This window comes from Crocuta crocuta, unplaced genomic scaffold (genome assembly GCF_008692635.1).
Source record: "Crocuta crocuta isolate KB4526 unplaced genomic scaffold, BGI_CrCroc_1.0 scaffold6, whole genome shotgun sequence".
Classification (NCBI taxonomy): domain Eukaryota; kingdom Metazoa; phylum Chordata; class Mammalia; order Carnivora; family Hyaenidae; genus Crocuta; species Crocuta crocuta.
The window spans coordinates 9,246,519-9,269,939 of NW_027531917.1; the positions used below are offsets into that span (position 1 = coordinate 9,246,519).

The window sequence follows — 23,421 nt, forward strand, 5'->3', positions numbered from 1 at the left end:
TATTATAAAAAAAATAAAAAAGCTTTTTATATATATAGCTGAAGAATCTATGTAAGAAAAAGGAGTTTCATGTGTCTCTGTGTGTCTGTGTCACCCTGTGAGTGTGAAAACACAGAATTGACTAAAATAAAGCATTTCTAATACATTTGATTTAAAGAAAATGAAGCAAATTCATTTAACGCAAAAAAAATTTAAGAACACTGGTTTTAGGCAGAAAATATCAATGTTCTAATCCTCTCCCTATCCCTCCTCCTCTCCTTCTTTCTCAAATAAATCATCAGGAAGAAAATGTTCTTTATAAGAATCTTTATTTTTCTTTAGTGAAGGAAAAGAAAGTTTTCTCTATGAAGGTAGATTTAATTTTGTGTTTATCTTGTTAAATGCCCTATCAAATCCTGTGACATTACCAAATACTTGATATCGATAGTACAGAAATGATATGATTGCTACTCCCTAACTTGTTTTAAATTATACAACCCAAATCAGCCAACCAACCGTTGTTCTTCAATTGGTAGACTGTGCCTATTATGACTTTTTTTCCCTCACCTCTCATTAAATACACATTGTCTAATAATTAGCCTTGGAATTTGAGAAGTATAAATAATTACAATTCATCATCACTACAGACACAAAGTGAGGAATTAACAATAGGGAAATGAGGAACTAACAACATTTCAGAGTCTATTTGACCAAAAACAAATAATTGAATGGTATTGTAAAGGTAACAACAAGTGTAGAAGAAATAATTGTGCTATCTTACAAGTGATAATATGCAAAGAAATGAATATCTTGATAGGTTCAGATATTTTCTAAGTAAATTACTTCCAAAGGTTTGTTAGAACCTCAGATCAAGAATTATAAAAGAAAATCAGATTCAAAAATGCAGTCCTCAATAAGCATAAAATGGAAAAACAACATGGACAAAGACTTGTTTGGTAAATTCAGAATGCAGAGCACCATGTTTAAAACTAGAAGTATATTTAGATAGTTAAAGCAAATGCAAAACAGGATCATAACTGGAGGAATCTTAAATGCATATTGCTAAGTGAATGAAACCAGTCTGAAAAAGATAGATAAAATATGATTCTGCCTAAATGACTTTCTGGAAAAGTGAAAACCATAGAGATAGTAGAAGAATGGTGTTGCCCCAAGAGGGGGAAAGGGATGAGCAGGTGGAGCACAGGGGATTTTTAGGGCAGTGAAACTGTTCTGTTTGATACTGGAATGGTAGATACATACATTATGTATTTGCTAAAATCTAGAGAATTGTACAATACAAAAGGTACAATCTAATATAAACTATGGTTTTTAGTTAAAATCATGCTTCAATACTGGTTCATCATTTTTAACCAATATACTACAGCAATGCAAGACATTATAGAGGAAACTGGGCAGTGGGAGAGTAGATGTAAATTATGTACAGCATATATGTATCATCTGTACTCTCCGGTGCAACTTTCATGTAAACCTAAAACTACTCTAAGAAATAAAGTCTATTAAACTTAAGTTAAACCGATGACAATTATATCATATATGGTAAAAAATGTATTACTGAATAGAAACTGATGGGGGGAAATTTCCTACTTTCTGGAACAGAAGAAGAACATTAGTGGAAAAACTAGTGAAATCTGAATAAACTCTGTAGTTAAGAGTAACATACCAATGTGAATGACTTAGTTTTAACAAATATACTATGCTTATAAAAGATCTTAGCATTAGGGGAAACTGGCTTGATTATATGGGAACTATCTGTATTCTCTTTGCCACTTGTCTATAAATCTAAAATCATTTCCCCCAAACAAACTTTTAAAACCAGCATCATGCCTAATCAGGAAATAATCGACAGCTCGAACTAAATGTCCAACTGCTACAGACCACATTCATCTTTGGCTCTGAAGTACAGAGGTACAAGAATGAGACAATCACATGACTATACCAGAAACGCCTTGTGAGCAGAGATGGTTCCTGATTCTCTTTCGACTCTAAAATGTCTAGAGTCAGAAATGCTTATACATATTCAATGACTGATTCTCAATTACCTAGAATCAAATGAAAACAGATCTTCTGAAGCCACTTGTGTCGTTACAGCTCGTGTTGTATTAATTAAAATGACAGCATTTTTATTTAACTTAGGTCATCCTCAGAGACTAGCTATATTACATACTCCAAAATAAAGACAAAAAGTATACTAGAAAAGCAAAGAGGATCTGGTCTCATTAAAGGCAATGATATTTTTCTCTTCCAAATTATGTAGATATCCAATGGAATTCAGTATTTAAATATTTTGCTAAAAATTTTACAACTCCTTTTGTAAGCCAAGCTTTTTATTTTTCAAATTATGTTTTATGAATTACTCTCTAAATAACATTTAGAAATTCTTTCATATAAAAACATCTACTAATTTGCTAAAAGGTCAAAGATATTTCCCCATCCTATTGTTAAACATGTTATGAATGGTTAACAGTTCAATCAATTACATGTTTTAATATAATGTTTACTTAGCACTGCGTCAGGTCTATGCTCTTTTTTGAAAAGGCATAAAATGAATCTCTGCTGGGTGAAGTTACTCAAAGATTTGATGGATCAGTGGTTTGAATCAGTACACTAAATCCCAAGTGATTTACAGTTATGTAAATACAGTTATGTAAAATTTAAAGACATCACTGTCTTTAAAATAAATCCTTTAGTATTTATTAGTCATGGTATTTCATGAGAGATGTACACCCTAATCTTCCAAGATGACAATTCAGACCTATGTATGTTTACTGAGTATGTATTCCAAAGAACATATACAATTAACATCAATTTAAATTTTTAATTAAAACTTAATAATTAAAAAATAAAAACATCCTTTATTTTATTCAAAAAATTGTAGATAAAATGAATGAAAATACCCATGAGATTTTAAAAAATCAGCCCAAGGCCATAAGAGTTAGTTCACTTGACGGGTGCCTGGGTGGCTCAGTAGGTTAGGCATCTGACTTTGGCTCAGGTCATGATCTTGAGGTTTGTGAGTTCAGCCCTGAATTGAGCTCTGTGCTGACAGCTCAGAGCCTAGAGCCTGCTTCGGATTCTGGGTCCCCTCTCTCTGGCCTTCCCCCGCTCATGCTCTGTCTCTGTCTCACTCTCTCTCTCTCAAGAACAAATAAACATTAAAAATTTTTTAATAAAAAAGGAATTAGTTCATTTGTGGGGTACCTGGGTGGCTCAGTCAGTTAAGCATCTGAATCTTGGTTTCTGAACTCAGTTCATGATCTCACCATTGGTGGTATCAACCTCTGTGCTGGGCTCCATGCTGAGAGTACAGAGCCTGCTTGGGATTCTCTTTCTCTTCCTCTCTCTCTGTCCCTTGCCAGCTCATACATGCTCTCTCTCTCTCTCTCTCTCTCTCTCTCTCTCTCTAAATGAATAAACTTAAAAAAAAAGAATTCATTTGTTTATAAGTGCTTTGAGATATTTCATTTTCTTTTGGTTTACATTCATTTCCTATGAAATGATTGCCTGCATCTATAACAAGTTAAGAAATTATTCCTCTCCTCTTTACTTTTTTAAATTTTTTTAATTTATTTCTGAGAGAAAGAGAGACAGCATGAGCAGGGAAGGGTCAGAGAGAGAGGGAGACACAGAATCCGAAGCAGGATCCAGGCTCTGAGCTTCAGCACAGAGCCCGACGCAGGGCTCGAACCCAAGAACCGTGAGATCATGACCTGAGTAGAAGTCAGACGCTTAGCCTACTGAGACACCCAGGCGCCCCAGTCCTCTCCTCTTAAAATATTGCTGTAAACACCTACCTATGTCTCTACTAAGAATTGTAAATTCTACAAATGTTACATCAAATCAAATGTTAAAGGAATTGTTTTTAAAGGGAAATTAAATACTAAGAGAAAAGCTAACTGGTAAACATTTCCTAAGTTTGAAAATTGTTTAAAATTCTATTTAGGGGCACCTGGGTGGCTTAGTCGGTTAAGCCTCCGACTTTCGCTTAGGTCANGACCTTCTGCAACTTCCCATGGCCATCTCTTTGAAAATTTACTCTTTGTAGTTTCTATATTTTTCTGTAATTCAGGAAATATTGAGGTAATGATATGGAATTTCAAATGCTGGAATAGCATAGACGATACTCTAGTTATATTATGGTATGTACTGTAAATACAGATATGTATGTGCATGTATATACACACATGAAAATANCCTTAATTGACCGTTCAGGGCACCTGGGTGGCTTAGTCGGTTAGGCATCCGATTTCAGCTCAGGTCATGATCTCACAGTTGGTGGGTTCAAGCCCGCCATCTGGCTCTGTGCTGGCAGCTCAGAGCCTGGAGTCTGCTTCAGACTGTGCCCTCTCTCTCCGGCTCTCACCCGCTTATGCTCTGTCTCTGTCTCTCAAAAATAAATTTTAAAAACTTTAAAAAATTATTACAAAGAACCAATCACATCTCTGCTTTTAAATTCATTTAATTCTATCCTTTAAATTTCATAAAACCAAACTATACCAATTTGTTTTCAGGGAAATCCCTTAATATTGATCTAGGACACCAATTCTCAAAGTGTGGTCCTTGGACCAGCACCATTAGCAATGCAATATGTAACTACAGAGATGGTTCCTACAGTTGGTCCAGAGGCACTTGAAAATCCAAGAAACTGGGGCGCCTGGGTGGCTCAGTCAGTTAAGCGGCCGACTTCGGCTCAGGTCATGATCTCACAGTTCGTGGGTTCAAGTCATGCATCAGGTTCTGTGCTGACAGCTAGCTCAGAGCCTGCAGCGTGTTTCAGATTCTGTGTCTCCCTCTCTCCTTGACCTTCCCCTCCTCATGCTGTCTCTCCTTCTCTCTCAGAAATAGATAAAACATTTTAAAAAAAATTGTTTTTAAGAAAATCCAAGAAACTTTCACCTAGGAGTAACTAAGATACACATAAGTCATTAATCACCCATAATATCAGAAGTTATCTTTGAATCCTCCTATACCTAGGTGGCACCATTTCTTATAAAACAGACATCGACCCAGTATCCATCATCTCCCTTCTATGCCCTGCTAGGTATCTTTCTCAGATGACTCTAGAAACCAACTTTTCTTTGTACCTCTAGTGCACCAAGTAAACTTCCTAATTCCTAGACCACCTAGCAATTTTCTATTAAGAGAATCCAAATCCTTTGGCATGCTCTATGAACTCTTGATAATCCAGGTAAAAATTCTAACTTTCACTTACTTTTCCTTTACATATGATCACTTTACTCTTTCTGTACCTTACTTTCAGATGACATGGGCTGTGTTTTTTGCTCAACATACAATGCTGTTTTATAGTCTGTGCTTCTTACGTGTGTGTTGCCCAGTCATACATACCTGGTTAATTCTTAATCATCTTTAAAGCTTAAGAACATCTTCAAAATAATTTTCCAAGCAGAACTAATGACACATGCAGTGTGATATTGTGCCTACTATGTATCTCAATTGATGATTTTCTTTGTATTGCAATTGCTGGTTCATGGACTGGTGTCTTCCACCAAACTGTAGTCTTTGCCCAGAAATATCTTCCTTACCTCCCTTAAAAGACACAGTAGAGAGTAGGGCTGATATATGCAGTGTAAGGAGAGTGACCAAATTCCATTTCTGACACAATTATTGGGTGTCTGATCTTGTTTGAGTTATTTAAATTCGTTGGGACTACTTTATTCTTCTATAAAGTGAGAGTAAAATTTCATACATCTGTTGTAAGAATTAAATGAGTTGGTATATGGAAAGCAGGGAAATAGAATATAGTACATTGTAGAAATATTAGCTACTGGTAATGTTTTCATCCCATTCCATATGATAGTGCTTAGCACATAGTAGCAGTTCAAGCAGTTATTAAACAACATGAAGAACGAATGTCAATATACTAGAGATTTTACAAACCCTTTTTATACTATATAAACTATTGAGAATTCAAAAATTCTGGAAACTAACAACACCCCATATATTTTCCTTTCTAAGACAATGCTATCACCCTTAGTCTTCCCACAAAATGTTCATTTACCACTACTATTTTTTTGAGTTGGGGTAATTTATTTCAGAAAAGGAAAGGTACCTATTTTAGTAGCTAAATTATGGTAAATTTCACCACAAAATACTGCTGGATTATAAAACTCCTGTGTTAATTTTTATATTTTAGTTTCCAAATTTTGTTGAAGAACTAACTTGTTAATCTAATTTTTACTCATCAAACTATTTGAAAAACTACATGAGTACCATATAACTTTATAAAAAATATACAATAAAAAATTCCTATTTTACTTAACCATTTAGAAACATTTTAAATTTTGAAGATGATTTACTGGCTAGAAGATAATGTATCTACCCCTTGTTTTAAAACTAGTCACAGTAAAATGATGTACTTATTTTTTCAAAATATCTCAAAACATTCATTGGTTCTTATGAAACCTGAAATTATATGAGATTTGATTTGGTTATAAGCTAAAATTTAAAAATACCCTTTCAATGCAAGTAAATTCAGATTCATGTTTGCATCTAAAGTAAAATCAATTTCTAGTTGTCATAGAATGAGTTAAAAATCCTTAATCATCACTGACATCTCAGTCCCTGCATTATAAATCCAGGTGTGATTTGAGGGGAGGGGTATGTATACAAGAATGGAGAGCTAATAATAATTCTATGCAACCCAATTTTCCTCTTGGGCTTATAAAAGATCAACATTTTTCAGTTGCTGAGAAAAGTAGCTGTATGTTGACTGACATATCCCAAGATGCAGTGATTATTTAGAGTGCTGTAAGACACTCAAGACAAAATAGCTCTGAAATTTTGTGGTGTCCAATCTGCTAAGTATTAAACCATGGAATCTTGAAATTTTCATTGGTACTATCCAGACTAAGACAGAGGAGAATGATGAAAAGAGCATGAATTCAGATCCAGAAAGCAGTGATATGAGCTTGGCCAAGTCACTAACACTCCCAGAGGTTCAGCTGCCTGTCAACATTCACTGGGGAATTGTACTAGATGGTTTCTAAAGCCGCTCCTATCTCTAAAATTATCAGCTTAATTATATTCTACTGCTCCAAATAAGATTAAATTTTGCTACTCTTCATAAAAAGTGAAGCAGCTCTGTTAATAAACATTTTTACAAAATTCTGCAGAGTTCTTTTTTTGTGGTTTATGATGACATCGTTGTTTACTGCTTTTCCAACACTCATGAAGACAGGAAAATTGAAGTCAAAATGATATCATTGATTCTACATAAAAAATGGCCACCTATCACATACATCCAACATTAAGGGTACAAATGACAAATGGATCTAAGGAAATTCTGAGCAAGCAGGATTTACAAGACTGATTCATGGGGTGCCTGGGTGGCTTAGTCGGTTAAGCGTCCGACTTTCGCTTAGGTCATGATCTCGCGGTTCGTGGGTTCGAGCCCCGCGTCGGGCTCTGTGCTGACTGCCAGCTCAGAGCCTGGAGCTTGTTTCAGTCTGTGACTCCCTCTCTCTCTGACCCTCCCCTGCTCACGCTGTCTCTCTCTCTCTCCTAGAAATAAATAAAACATTTTAAAAAAAAAGGCTAATTCATATCACTCAGAAGCTTTAATCCTTACTGAAGACTGAGTAAGTCTATAAAGTTTATGACTACAAGCTTTCTTGGGATTTCATAGCATATAATAAACATCCAAGTGCAGACTGGGAGTAAAATTCTTTGAGACCAACACTGCATCTCTCTCCTCTTCCGGCACTGGCTGAATCTCTCTAATTACTGGATGTATAGTTTTGTGACTTCACATTGAGAATGGAGGTCACCATTTACATTTTCCTTAAGTTTGGCTTATCTTTAACCTGAGGCACCCCCCCAAAAACATAAATTAATATTGTCACAGGGAAGAGAAATTTAATTACTCTTACCATTAGAGCATCTTATGCTCCCGCTTTTTCTTCCTTTGCTTTGTCTTTCTTAGTTCACCAGATAATTTTCATTTCTATGGAGTCCTCCAAATTCTTGCAACATATTCAGTTCTCCAAATTTGGCTTATCTTTGTTTTATGCCCTTATTACTTAAAAAAATTCACTAATAAAAAGATTTCTTTTTTAGAATATCCTTTCTTGGAGTGTTAGTAAAAGCGCAAAAATTCATCCTTATCCCAAATCACTAAGCTATATAACCAAATAGATATAAGCAGGTGTTAGGTTCCTAATCAACCTACCATGAGAACTTTCACAGTACTTTTCTGGGTTTCTTTTCTGCCTCTTGTATGTTCTTCAATTAAAACATCCCCCATAATCACCTGATTAAAATGTTGCATTTGAATGCTGCATAGTATCGTTAGTGTGGCACATAAAATTCATTACAAGCTGATCCCTTTCACTTTCTTTCTTTCTTTTTTTTTTTTTTTTTTTTTTTGATCCCTGTCTGTTTCTAGGAACATTCCATAGTCATTCCCTAGACAACCTTAAACTCTAATAACTTTTTGATAGGGGATTTTCATATTCCTTATTGCAACTTCCCTATCACTCAGTTCATGACTTTTCTAGTCTTTAGGTTTTAATGTCATCTCTTTTATCAGGATGCCAGATGTATAAACAGTATATACATGCAATTCAAATACATGAATCCTCAGATTACATGAGAGAAATATGATGATTCTAAAATGAATCCTTGTCACAAACTGCAAATAAATTCACCAAGATGCCGGTAAAATACCTATATTTTCTTGCTGTATGTTTATTGTAAAATCCTAAATTAAAAGCATCCAGAGCTATATTAATCATGAATCATGAACAGTTCTGTATTAATTAAGAGGCTGGAATGAACTACAGCATCAAGCAGCAACTAAATATCTTCATAACTAATGCTGGCCTCATTATAGCAGATAATGATTTTCTAGTACAGTGATTCCCAAACTTGAGCAGCATCACAATCACACAGAGGGTCTGTGAAAAAGCAGAATCCTGGGTCCCAACCCTCAGGATTTCTAATGAAGTAGGTCTTGTTTGGGACCCAGGATTTTACATTTCTAACAACTACTGTATATAAATTTTACACTAAGGATAGCAATCTATATATTTATAATTATTATATTATATATATATAACATGTATCAGATGTTAACATGTATATATCTCTATATAACATGTTACCAGATGAATAAAAATAACTTGTAAATGTAGGCTTCTCAGAAAAGTTCAGTACACTAGCACTCTTGATATTTCTCTTCATATGTTTCACGGAAAGGGGATAAATGATTTAAGCAACCTCCAAGGAACTGGTATGGTTTTTACTCATTAAAATTTGCATTATTAGCAGGGAAAATATGGTAATCAATGGGCAATTAAGGTTGCAGAAATACTTAAGTGGATTGTATTGTAAATATTATAACCTTTAAATGTTCTCAGGTCCAATGGCTATCATTTGCAATACAGAACGTATTTATAAAGTGTTTCACACTGTATTTTCCCCCACGTCAAACTTAATTTCTTTTTCTTAATCTTTCAAAAATAATTAACTGCCAGGCAATAATAAACCTAAGTATCAACATCATTAATTCAAGAGATTCAAAAAGAAGGATAAAAGGGGCGCCTGGGTGGCTTAGTCGGTTAAGCAACTGACTTTCGCTTAGGTCATGATCTCGCAGTTCGTGGGTTCGAGCCCCGCGTCGGGCTCTGCGCTGACTGCCAGCTCAGAGCCTGGAGCCTGTTTCATTCTGTGTTTCCCTCTCTCTCTGACCCTCCCCTGCTCACGCTGTCTGTCTCTCTCTCTCTCTCCTAAAAATAAATAAAACATTAAAAAAAATTAAAAAAAAAAAACAAAAAGAAGGATAAAAATAAGTAAGTACAACTTTGGGCAAATTATTATTTTTTATAAATTTCTACCAAAATTCTTGACTTATGTTTAATGGAATAATAGAACTGAAACTCTTCCACTGAGGTACATATGTTGTTTTTATACCTTATAGTCAAATGAAAATTTGGAAGCTTGAAAAGAGTGTTTAAGTATACTCTTTAAAATAGTATAGAAACTGGATATTTCTTAGCAATAAAAATACTGATATTCAGTCTTCTATATACTATTTTACATGTTTCAGCAACTTTAATATGTAATAAATTGAATAAACATAGAAAAATAATTTGAAGGAACATAGAAATATATAACATTAGCAATGGAAAAATGGTTTCCATTTTCTTAAGGCACTGATAAAGATTCTATAAAAAAGTACATGATAACATTATAATTTTTGTAAATTGGATGGTGCTAGAATCAAATCTATCTTTGCTGATTTCTACCACTTATCCACATTTTCTCTTCTACTTTGGTGCATTTTGTTTCAAGGAAAGGATAGGAAAAAAACTGTAAAATTTTGCCATGTTTTTCTAATTTAATCAGACATCGTTCCTCGAAAGGTCAGCACAATAGGTGAAAATGACATATTTAAACTATGTAGCATTGTTCATCCTAGGCAGAAAAAAATTCAAATGACCCAGAATCACATATCACATGTGTCAAAAACTTGATTTTCCTGGATTGACTACTCAGCATATGAAGCAGAATTTAGACTATGATTCATAAAGGTGGAATCCCAGGTGGTTATTGTTGACACCCAGTTGTCAAAATATTCTTTCTGCATTTCAGATACCATTCACAAAGTGAAAGCTAGAAATCCAGTAGGTAAGACTTAGAATCCGGACTTCACACACAGCAGTGATTCCACTACAGAAGGCAAATTACACTAAACTGGAGAATAGAAAAGCAATGAATTGTTTAAAGAATATTTTATAATTTCCACTCCACTGTAGGATTCATTCGATTCTAAACATGTCTATGTTTAGTTAAGTGGAATTTATCTGCAGGATTCTGGCTTTTTACCCTTAACCAACAATCAAGATAAATTTCAATACAGAGCTGTCTTTAGCTAGTTTCCTTTTCATTTAACTTCCAATTCATAGGCTGGTTGTATTTTCTAAATATATTTAACTAAATAGCCCTGCTAGTACAAAAAAAAAAAAAAAAACAGCATAATATTGTATGCAATATTAACATAGATATATCTCTATATATATTTATAGTACCAAAGGTATGTGTATATATTTATAATTTCACTCACATTTATGCCATTAAAAAGGAAGTGGAAGCATTAAGAGACACCATTTTAAAATAACCGAATGGAAATAACCAATTTTTTTCAACCAATACATAATCGATCTTAACTTAGTTATCCTTCCTTGTTTTGGAAAGTTTTCATTATTCATTTCCTCAGGCAATTGCAATTTATGGACAACTAACCCAGGAACTCAAAATGTGGAGAATAAAAGGGGAATTTCATGATGGAAGTCAGTTTCACAGAGCTTTCAGCTTCTGGCTGAAACAAGGATCAGTGAAATAGTTGCATTAATGTAGAATTGCAAGCTGTGGAGAAACAACAAATAAACTAGATTAACTTAACAGTATGATGTGCTAGTCAGGGTGGGTATCTGGTGGGCAGGGGTAGGGGTGTCAGGAAAGTGGCATGCAGAAGAGTCAGAAGGTCTCCCTGAAGAAGAAATAATAAAATTTTGAGGAAATTCTAATCACTTAAAAATTTAAAATAATTGGACCATTTTTTTTACTCATCCCCCCACATTTTGCCTCTTTCAATTCAAAACATAATGTCAAAATTGTATCCAAATTTTAGACAGCAAAGCTTCAATGGTACTGCAATCATGTAATGTCAAAGACCATGCTCAGGGCTCTTAACTGAGAGGAAATTTCAGGCAATACTATCAATTTTCTTTCTCACAAATCCAAATCCAAGATATCACATACAGTCTGAGATTTAGGATTAGAAGGGGGAAATTCTCAAACTTATTTAATAGTAAGTGATACTTATATAGTTCTTTCATATGCATTATCATATGCATTTTTTTCATAGATACACAGATATACCTTATTTGCTCATATATCATTCACTCAAAAGTGCTGTGACATAGAAATTACTGTTATTCTTTTTTAAGAGTGAGGACAAATGTTAATGAAGGTTGATTGTCCTGCATTAGATCACATACCAATAAATGGCAAGGCCAGATTTCAAATACAGGTGTCTGATTCTAAACAATGTGCTTGTTCTATTTTTTTTTGACATCATACTAAAACACTAAAAAAGGATAACCTGGGGAAATACAAATAACATAATATAATTAACAAACTAACATAATTATAATTATGCATTGCCATAGTCTTCATTTAGAAATTAAGATATTTAAACTTTACTTAGTATTTATTTGTTATTTATTTATTTATGAGAGAGAGAGAAAAAGAGAGCACCCATGAAAGCAGGGGAGAGGGGCAGAGGGAGGGAGAGAGAGAATCACCAGCAGGATCCACACTCAGCATGGAGCTCGATGTGGGGCTCGATCCTAAGACCCAGTGATCATGACCTGAGCCAAAATCAAGAGTTGGATGCTCATGCAGCTGAGACACACAGGTGCCTGTAGATATTATGATATTTAATCAGGAAATTAAACACTTTATTTTATCAGAATGTCTTTAATTTGAAAGTATGAGAAGTACTAACAGAAGTGACTTAAACAAGGAAAATTCTTTTACACAAGTAAAAGAGCTTGTGTCAGAGCTCCTAGCCTCTACTTTTCTTGTCATGAAGGAAGCACAACTGCTCGACACAGGGACACTGGACCTTCACAGGACCAGCCCAGGGGCACAAAGTACTTAGCCCCTCCCCTTTTCTTTTTATCAGGAGGAAAACTTCCCCAGAAGTCAGTAGAACTCTGCTCCAGCCTCATTGGCTTTACTTACTCTTGCCGAAACCAATCACTGACAAAATTACTCTAATTATCATGATTAGCTCTCAGATGTTCTCTCTGCAGAGTGGGAGAGAGGCCATTTTCCAAGAACACATCAGAAGGTGAAAACTTCAACAATATGGGAGTTCCATTCTCAAGAAAAAGCCAGGAAACAGGCGTCAGGTGGGCAACCAAAAGGGTTTCTTTGCCAAAAGAGCATTTTGTTTCTGTTTTGTTGTTGTTGTTAATTTCACTCTATTATTATAGGTAAGGCACCAATAAATATCTATGGAAATCTTTAAGGAAAAAAGAATTCTAAAGAAGGAAAGGGGGAAGGTAGACAAGAAAAAACTTCATATTTGCCAACTTTGAGGTATTTTTCTATCATTGATGAATATGATCACTCCTTTCAGATTGCTTTTTCTACACTTCCCCTTATTTGAGTCTGTAATTAAGTGAATTGAGGCTTTTAATTCCTTTGTACTACTTAGTAAGCACAACAATACCATCATAATTGTAACTGAAAATTATACAGCTTTAACTTCTTCTGATCCCTCTTCTACAATGATATATATACTAAGAAAGATTGGCATGGTCAATCAATCAATCAATTTAAGTGCTGGCCATATTTAGGCAAAAGACTTTTCAAAGGTGTAATTCAAAAATATATATGGGCTTTACATATGTTGATTGTCCTCTAATCATATAATATATTTTAAGTTTATTTATTTTTGAGAGACAGAGAGAGAGAGAGCAAGCAGGAGAGGGGCAGAGAAAGAGGAAGAGAATCCCAAGCAGGCTCCTAGCCCAGCACAGAGCCTGATGTGAGGCTTGATCTTAGAAATCTTGAGATCATGACCTGGGCTGAAATCAAGAATCAGCCGCTTAACTGAATGAGCCATCCAGGCACCCCTCTAAATCAAAGAATACTTAAACTACTGATTATTTATTAAAATTTCTGAGTATAATTATACCCAAGATTCATATATTATAATTCACAGTTTACAAGGAAGGAAAGGTAATTGCTATGTCTGCTTTACTAAAGTGAACAAACTTAGTGCCAAAAGTAAAACTCTTATTAAAAATAAATTATGAGGACTGGGTGTTGTATGTAAGTGATGAACCATGGGAATCTACCCTCAAAACCAAGAGCACACTGTACACACTTATATTAGCCAATTTGACAATAAATTATTTTTTAAAAATTTTTAAACATATTATGTCCATAAAACCCTGATAATTTCAGTATACAAATTTGGAGTATTATTCTCAAGAATTTAATATAAAGAAAACCAAAGTCTCATTAAATTTCCTCCCAGACACTCATTTAGAGAATTTTTTCCAGGCCTAATGGTACAGTACCATGATTTCTTACTTCTAAGATTTGAGGAACCATTTAAAATTAGAGAGAGAAATACTTCTCCCAAGAAAATTATATAAGTTAATTGTAAGTTTTTATGCATGAGTATATCTCTGGGGAAAAGGGAGATCAGAAATAGGAAAGAGGATACATGAAGCAATGAGCCACCCTTGGGCCTTTTACCCCAAATGTATTAATTTTATATAGCTCTGGTAATACAATCATTTTTTGAATTTGTATTTCAAAAGATTTGGAATTTAGATGGGAATAGGGATAAGACTTAAGAGAAGTTGCCAGCAGTTTCCTAGCATCTTTTTGGTGACCACAGCTCTAATTTTTTCTAAATAAAATGGAGCACCATTATTCATCCCCTAAGAAAGGGTTTCCCACACGGGCACTCTCATTTTGGACCAGATAATTCTTTGTTATGAGGGACCACCCTGTTCATTGTAAGATGTTAAGAAAGCGCCCTTGACTTTACACATTAGATGCCAGCAGTGATCCTGCCTTCCCAGTTGTGACAACACCATCTTCAGATATTTCCAAATACCTCCATGGGGCAAAATCAAAATTGCCTCCCTCCCAACCTACCTCCCCCATCACTCTGAAAACCATTGCCCCAAATCAAAAGAGTAGGATTTATACTGGTATTTCCAAAAACTTTGAGGGCATTATGCTAAGTGAAATAAACCAGAGAAAGACAAATATGGCATAGTACCACTATTTTGTGGAATTAAAAAAAAACATAGAATCACCAGAAAAGTGGGTGTCAGGGTCCAGAGGTAGGAGATATAGGGATAAGCAGGCAAAAGAATACAAACTTTCACTGTAAGATGAATAAGTTCTGAGGATCTAATTAAAACATTATGCGTATAGGTTGATTAACACTGCATTGAAGAATTAAAATATACTGAGAGTAGAATTTAAATATTCTCTTTCTCTCTCTCTCTCACACACACACACACAAAGCACTATTTTCAGTGATTCAATATGTTATGACGTTGTTACAAATTCTTCCTCTGAAGTTTAACTTCATATTTTAGTTAACCTACAAACAGGTGTGCTGCTTTTATTAGGGTTAATCAAGTAAAACAATAACAAGTTCAAAATTGTTTCCAGTTATTACATGGAAAAGCCAGAGCAAAGACACCCCAGTACTTGTAGTTATCTACTTTCTTTTAAAAACAAAACAAATACAGAATTAATATATTTTTGTCATGTTGAAAATGTCAATGATTAGGTAATAAAAATAATTAATTTAATCTAAAAGCACAAATAATTTTAAAACAACGATGTTAGCTCCCAAACCTTAATTGAATATGCAGCACTTTTAGTCAAGAATTTCATCTGTTTCTCAGAAATAAATGAATATTAATCTAACATTTTCCAAACTAGTGCTACTTCTTTTCTCATGGACATTATGGTTAACATAATACAGGGATAAAATTTAGAGGAAAAACACACTACACAGCACCACAGGACAATAATTCACATCACATGTCTCTCTCCCTCTCCCTCTCCCTCTCTCTCTCTCTCTCTCTCTCTCTCTTCTTTGGCATTGGGGTCTTGGGGTATTCTAAATATCATGACCTGTTGCAGATATTTTTCCCTCCCTGCAAGCTTTAATGATAAATGTGGAAAGCTAAGCCAGCTGTTTTAGGCTAGTCACTATCAGAAAAGGGGAAGACACAGCTGCAAGAAGATGCACCAGGAAAACAATGAGGAGAAACGTCCAGCACTTGAGGATTGCTCTCTGTAAGTAAGCCAAAGGAGAAACTGATAAAACCACAAATGTTTGTAGACAAAAATGAGGTAATGAGGTAGGAAACTGGGCAAGAGATGGGAAAGGCCAAGAGGTCCGTTATTGTAAGCAGTGAGTCAATTTTTTAAAGCATATTTAACCTTAAAAAACCATGAGATTGTGACCTGAGCCAAAATCAAGACTCAGTCACTTAACGGACTGAACCAACCAAGAACCACCCCCTCGCCAATAGTACTTCTTAAATTCAATGTGCTAAGAACTACATGGGGACCACGTTAAGATTGCAGACTCAGATTTAGAAAGTCTGGGGCAGGTCCTGAGGGTCTGCATATCTAAGAATCTCTGGGCGATTGATATTGCTGGTTAGTGTATGTCCCATACCTTGTGTAGTAGAGTTCTAGAACATTCCTCCCCACCCCCAACATATCTCTGGAGGTAGAAGTGCCAATTTTGTTTCATCACAGAATCTGTAAGATTCGCAAGGTAAAATGAATTCTTTTACACAATATTCTCCCTAAGTTCTTAATATATAGAAATATGCTTTCTTTATACTTTCTTTAAAGGAAAACACGAGATTGACTATTGCTTTGAAATAGGAGTTAATTTCTTGTTGATTCTTTAAAAGCATATATAAGTATATCAGTAAAATATCACTGTGGTTTTTGTTTTTCATATATCTTTAAGCAGCATGTTTTCGTGGTAGATGACCTGATGAAGTAATGAAAAACTCAAATTTATAAAATCGGAATTAAAATTAGACTTGACTTTAGGGTGATTGGTTTTAAATGAGTTTTCCAGCTCAATCTGGAGTTTTGATTCACTCTTCAGGACTACCCAGGATGTGCTTTTATCCTAATCATTTGATTCCTTTTACACCTATGGGAAAACCAAATCCTGGCTTACCTCATACTCTCCTCTCCAAAGCAACTAACCAAGTCCTGATTATGTGATAGGTTTTGGCATTGTGTCAATGTCAAGGTGTACCAGGAAGAGAAGCAGATTCAAAGATGACAGATAGATGAAGTATCCCTGATGTAAAACATCCGCTGGTGAAGAAGAATCTGGTAGTACCGTAAAAATCAGTATGTTTAGGCACAAAAATCTAAAAGCTGAACACCAATACAAAGTGGAAGTAATTATAACCTTTTTGAAAGGAGGATGAGAGTAGGAGAAGAAACACACAAATCTGTTCCTCTCACAAGTATTCCCAGAGATCATTTTGTATTTTCCACAGGCTATACTTGAAAACAAGGTATATTTAGGTACTTATTACACAATTTTCTAAGAACAAGAATTCTCTAAATGTGTATGACCCTTTTTTTCCCCCTGCAGAAAAAAACAAAAATAAAGAAAAACAATTTTCTCACACAAAGTCTTAACAGAAACATTTGGGTCACAAACATACCATACACTTTAATAATCTTTGTCTCGCTAGCAAAATACTAAAAGTATGTAAAGAGTTGAAAATTTAAAAGTAGCCAATTTTTTTTCTAAATAAAATTCCCCAGCCTGAAGCTGATATAGACATGCTGCGACATTTTAAGCAAAGACATTAAGGCAATGTGAAGAAATTAAGAAATAAAGACAAATAAACAAAGAAATCTAAGGTTTATATAGGTGACAAATATCTCCTCTTGGAACAGCCACCAAGTTTGCTCTCAAGGCCACAAGTCTGCAGGTCTCCAAACACACACTTTCTACATTACTTAAAATTTGAACTGTCTTCTCAACTTACCTATTCTGATCACATCACACCAAAAAATTTTAGGTGATCACATTTAGATCATCTGCATAATGCCAGTAATAATTAGAATGCTTCACTAGTACCATCAAGCAATTGGTAAATTCAGACACAACAAATAAAACTTCAACATTTTCAGTAGTTCCATTGGACACAAGTATCAGGCTGTCTTAGTCCATGTATTGAATCTACTGATAAACATAACTTGTCACCAGAAGTACAGGAGTCCCTTTTAAAGAGCATACCAGTAACTCCTTCTGTTCTTTAAGAGACAATGCGCAGAATCGTATTCCCTTTCAGTAGTTTACCAAACTCACCCCATGTGATGGATAAGAGATCCAGCCCAGCTCCCCTTGAATTGTTTTTGAATCCAGTAGATTGACTAAAAAAAAACACAAATATACAAATACAGTTAAGAGAAATAAATTATTTCTATTTGCCTCCGTCAAGTTAATGTTGTCTATTGTTATTGATGTTAACAATATTAACATGTCCAAAACACTGACTCTTTGTTATAGGAGTATGAGAGAAAAAGAAGGAAATGGCAAAAGAAAAGCAATCACAGGGAAAGTTAAGGAATCAAATTTCTCTGGCTTTTTAACTGTGTTTGTTTATAAAGGTAGATCAATCTTCAAAATATTAACAATAATTTTTGACAACATAATTACAGTTTTAAAGAAGAAATGGTAAAAATGCAAAACAGGAAACATTAATGCTAACTTGGTATCAAAATAACTATGAAGACCATTAAATTTGACAAATTTACATATGATTTCAACTATGAACAAATTTCTTAAATATGCTTCCATAATGAATCAATATTTCTGTTTGTGTCTGATAGACATCCTTATATTGCCTCTGTCCAATATGAAACACATGATTCTGTCATGTGTATTTTCTGTTATCATATAAATTGTCTATCCCTGTATAACAAATGAAATGCTTAACTAATAATTTCAGGAGAAACCAAAACAATACTGTTTTATAACACTGCCTGGAACAAGCTCTAGTTATTTAGAGAAAGCATTGTTACCCAAAGGCTTTAATGATTTTATTCAGAACTTTGCACTAGTTATTAAAAGGTCTGATGAATAATAAGATAAAACATGAATGTGGTTGCATTTTGAATGTATTATTAAAAGAAAGGCAAATCATTTCTTTCTAACACAGAGGGTATTAATTTGTAATGGATTAGAAATTAAAATATAAAAGGATACTTCAAGTCTTCTTAATAATGAAAAGGTCACTTTGTTGATCTATTAAACAATGGAAATTAATGGTTTTACCTCATCCTTCTTCTAAATCAGAAAGCAATCCCACAATTGACTAATGGAAGATGTGGAGGAAATTTACCCAAAATAGCCATGTATTCCATGTATGCTTAAGATGAATCAGAGCAGTTGAATCACTAAATACAATCAGAAATCACTTGCAGCTTCATATATACATGAATCAAAACAAACACACAAAACAAAATACATGTCACTGCACAACAGGTCCATGTGTTGTCAATAAAGTTTTTCCTGATACATAAAAAATACTACCCTTTAATCACCTCAAACAGGAAATATTAATCTTATAAAATGTTAAGTAAAAGAAATAATATATTTGACAGATACCAGAATTCTAAATTTTCAAGCACTGCTTTTTTAAAGGAAGGTATTTCGTTTTCTATATGAGTATTAAAAAATCACCCTGCTTGTTAAGTTAGAAGACATAAAACTCTCAAAGTTAGAATCTCTAAGTTTTGTGAGTGAAAGAAAAACACATAAACTTAATTACACTAGAAATCCTTAAAGATTTTTTTCTCACAATAAATTAATCCCAATGAGAAGTAATTATATTTAGATAAGAGAAGAAGACAGTTGCTGCATGGATTATATAGTGCAATTTCCATAATGGTATTATTTCCCAGGATATCAGTTTAGAAATGAACAGTATGCTTAATTATATTGAAATTATCTGTCAAAAATGATTATTAAAAACCCTCTGCTGATTAATCGGTGTTACAGATAATATTTCAGATTAATCAATGTTAGAAAATTTTTGAAAATGTAAGAATACATTTTTACCTTGAGATTAAAGCATTTTACCAACATTCATTCTGATAAAGATATGTTCTACTGATAAAGCTCAGTTGGACAGCTCTATCAGGCATCAGTTTAATCTCTGAGTTTTACATATGATTTGCATAGAATTTACAATACCAGTATTCATACATCATTAGATCATATTTGCAATGCTTTTAGGGGGTTAAATAGTTCATTGTTTGTGTGTGTGGTGTGTGTGTGTAATAATTGAATATGTACTAACTGACAAATATGTGTCATTCAACATGCTAAGATAAATCGCTGACTTAATTTCAATATTAGTAACCAAAGGAAAAAAGTGTTTGAGGCAAAGAAAATATGATTATTGTCTCCATTTAGTAAATTACTCATTGGAATGTAGGCTGTTAACTAAAGAACTAGGGGCGCCTGGGTGGCTCAGTCGGTTAAGCATCCGACTTCGGCTCAGGTCAGATCTCACAGGTCGTGGGTTCGAGCCCCGCATCAGGCTCTGTGCTGACAGCTAGCTCAGAGCCTGGAGCCTGTTTCAGATTCTGTGTCTCCCTCCCTCTCTGCCCCTCCCCCACTCATGCTCTGTTTCTCTCTGTCTCAAAATAAATAAACTATAAAAAAAAGAATTTAACTAAAGAACTAAAGAAGCATAAGTTTTCTCTCATCATAATGAGGGGAAAAGGGCTGGACTAGTTGCATCAGCATTTGGTGTCTACTCAAAAGAGAATAGTGAAACCAAAGAGAATTGTATCACACTGCCGATTAAAATAAGTGTAATGGATTAATTAAATGTGTTGCATTTACTCAGAAATGGAATTTTTAGTGCACTCCATTTAGCATGAATGAGGAAAACACAATAGCATCATTACTCATGATTCTGATTCCGTTGTCTATCAAACATAATTACATCTGCCCCTGGTTGTCTCACACTGTTGCTGTGATGATCAAATAATATAAATGCATTTAAAACCACCATGAGATTCTAACATGCTATACAGATTCCATGTTCTTGTAAAATTAATACCTTAACTAACAACCGTACCATTTTGGCTCTGAATTGTATTTATACTCAATTATGGATATGTAACCTAATAGAAAAGAATAGTGACATCAAAAACTTTTTAAAAGAATTTATTTTGAGTTTATACGGCGCCTTTTGTTTATAGCCAAATAAGAAAAGCAGAATCCAAGAATATAGCCACTCTAAAGTGAATAATTGCTAAACTGGGACTTCCCAGGATATAACCTCAAGTCTCCTGTGATCTGTCGTGCAGCATAATTGAAATAAGAAAAAGAGAAAGTTAATGGAATTTGAAAGTCAACGTGTTGTGAGTGATGTCTCTGGATACACTGACTAAATCCAACATTGCTATGTAGCATATTGAACCTGACACTGAATTGGGCAAGAACTTCGGTTACTAATGCTTTTCTATCCTAAAGTAAAGGTAGACTTGATCACAGCCTTTCAGGTGGTGCCACTATACAAATATCGGGGCACATGGAAGAAGCAGAGAGAATTGTGATATACAATTATTTGTAGTCTTTTGAGTTTTGATGATGATTTGCTACATGGAAGGTTTATTTCAACTGCTGAAAAAACCCTGAGTCCATAATTATGATTTTTAACAAAAAATGTTAAGAAATTATTCTTAAGCTCAGATGGGGATGTGGCTTAATTCTCTAATGACTGCCTCATGCCAGATTCTTTTTCAAAGATATAGACTGTTCCTTACCAGTTTTTATATTCTAAATGGTATGATTACCAAATATTTTTGTTTTGTAACAAGAAACATGTCATTTCATTAATTTCAGAATGTTTTCTATGCAAAAGTCCATATGGCATATATTAACTTCTTAAAGTGATTTGAGCTGGACACATTTGTAAACATTCTGTCTCAGAGCTGAGATATAAATCGGCGCTTTCTGGCAAAATTGTATTTGGAAATCCCTGACCAAAGTCTGGATGGATATGGTTCTAGGTTTCCTTCACACCCTTTATTCTTCTGGCTCTTAAAGAGAAAACATGTATAAATAGGTGAACGGGTTTACATTCATGAAAACCGTAAGGGAATCCTTGCTCAAACTCATTGAGTTGGCTTTTGGGTAGGCACTAATTTGAGATTTGCTGAACAAAAGGAAGCATTGTCTCTGATGGGAATTAGGACAGGTAGAAGGGAGTACAGGAATAAGAACAACGTAAGAATACAGAAAGTTGGCTCAAATTGGTGTCCATACCTCTATCAAGAAGAAACCCTTGCTATCCTTCCTGCCACTGATCTTTACTGTCACTTTTTCAACTCAGCTGGATTGTGGATTTAAGATGTGCAGGAGTCTTGTGCTCTCTCCCTTTCCTGTCCTGCATCATAACAGAGAGACAACCAAATGTTCACTCCTTTTTCATTCGAATTAATAATGTTCTAAAGAATTAACTGTACCAAGAACTGCCTCCTCCTTCCCTTCTTAATAGTAATCCAATAAGATGTTTCAAAGGACTCAATTATTGAATATAGTAAATATTCAGTAAATATTACCTTGTTAGGACAGATTAAATTTTTTAGGTATAAGTTTCTGGAGTTTTCTCTCTTAGAGAAACATTAAACAAGATTTTTTTAAGGGCATTTCAAAGTTCTGATTCATGTGACTGTGTCCACTTGAAAGACTGAGAATTAAACTAATATTCACATCTTGTAGATTGTTTAAGTGCTGCAAATATGTAGACAGTGCTAAAATAATTATTAAAATTAAATGACATAATTTCTAACTGAAGTTGAAGATCTTTTCAATTATCTAATAACACACCACTATGCTTTGTGGTAATACTATTTGCATTTTCTGAAATGCTAGTTGCATTTTATGAAAATATTGAGTTATAAAAAATTATCAAATAATTATTTCTAAGGGAGCAAAGGGCTTTAATGGCTAAAGAATTTCAGACTCTTACAATAATAAACATGTTTTTCTTGTAAAATCTTCAGTTAAAGTGTCTTTAACGCCAATTGCAAGTAACTATAAAACCACTACAACAGAAAACCCATCTTTTGATGATGTCTTGCATTTACTGAAGAAAAATGACATTTCCTTTTCTGTTCACACCATCACTGTCATTGTCCGCAGCCACATTTCTTGTGCACTACTTGTCATTTTCATCACTTTCTGTTAGGATAGAAACAGTAGCTTTGCTCTAGATTACAGATACCAGGGTCCTTTAATCTGCTTATAGGTTGCACTTAAACGTTCACAAATAGAAGAAGATGATACAGGAAGTGATAACTTTTGTTCTGGGTGTTGTAAATCTCTGTTGTGGTACTCTGGTCAACTATAACAGGGAATGAAGGAACCAAAATGTATTCTCTCACAGAAATCCACCAAACCACAGCTTTTCATTTTATTGAACATACCAGGATATGTCATTGGGAAGAAATTTAGAGAAGTCAAAGTTTGATTAATGTACATATGTATTTCAACACTGACTTTATCTACTGTGATTACCTTAATTTAATAGCTCCCACAGGCTTCCTGTTTATACTTACTTCTACCTAAATATAATGAAAAGTTGTAATAGATTGAGTTAATATTGTATTTCATTGACTAAAAATTCTACTTTTTTTAGGATTACACAAGTCACCTATAATTTATTAATTATGTGCAGATAAATCTTCCTGTAAATTCTGTTAAATTTTATAGGCATTTTGTGTCACAGAAATATTCATTTATGATACTTTTGCCATCAAGTTACCAGCTAAAAT

At 34.2% G+C, this 23,421-nt stretch overlaps 1 protein-coding gene across 5 annotated transcripts in view; it reads right to left on the reverse strand.

Moving 5' to 3' along the window:
• EPHA3 (EPH receptor A3) overlaps positions 1 to 23,421 on the reverse strand; it is a 351,638-nt gene that overhangs the window by 314,620 nt on the left and 13,597 nt on the right. For all 5 annotated transcript variants that reach the window (XM_077774854.1, XM_077774853.1, XM_077774856.1 and 2 more), the window contains exon 2: positions 17,933 to 17,997. In XM_077774854.1, coding sequence (XP_077630980.1) covers positions 17,933 to 17,997 — 65 coding nt within the window. The remainder of the gene's footprint in view (positions 1 to 17,932; positions 17,998 to 23,421) is intronic.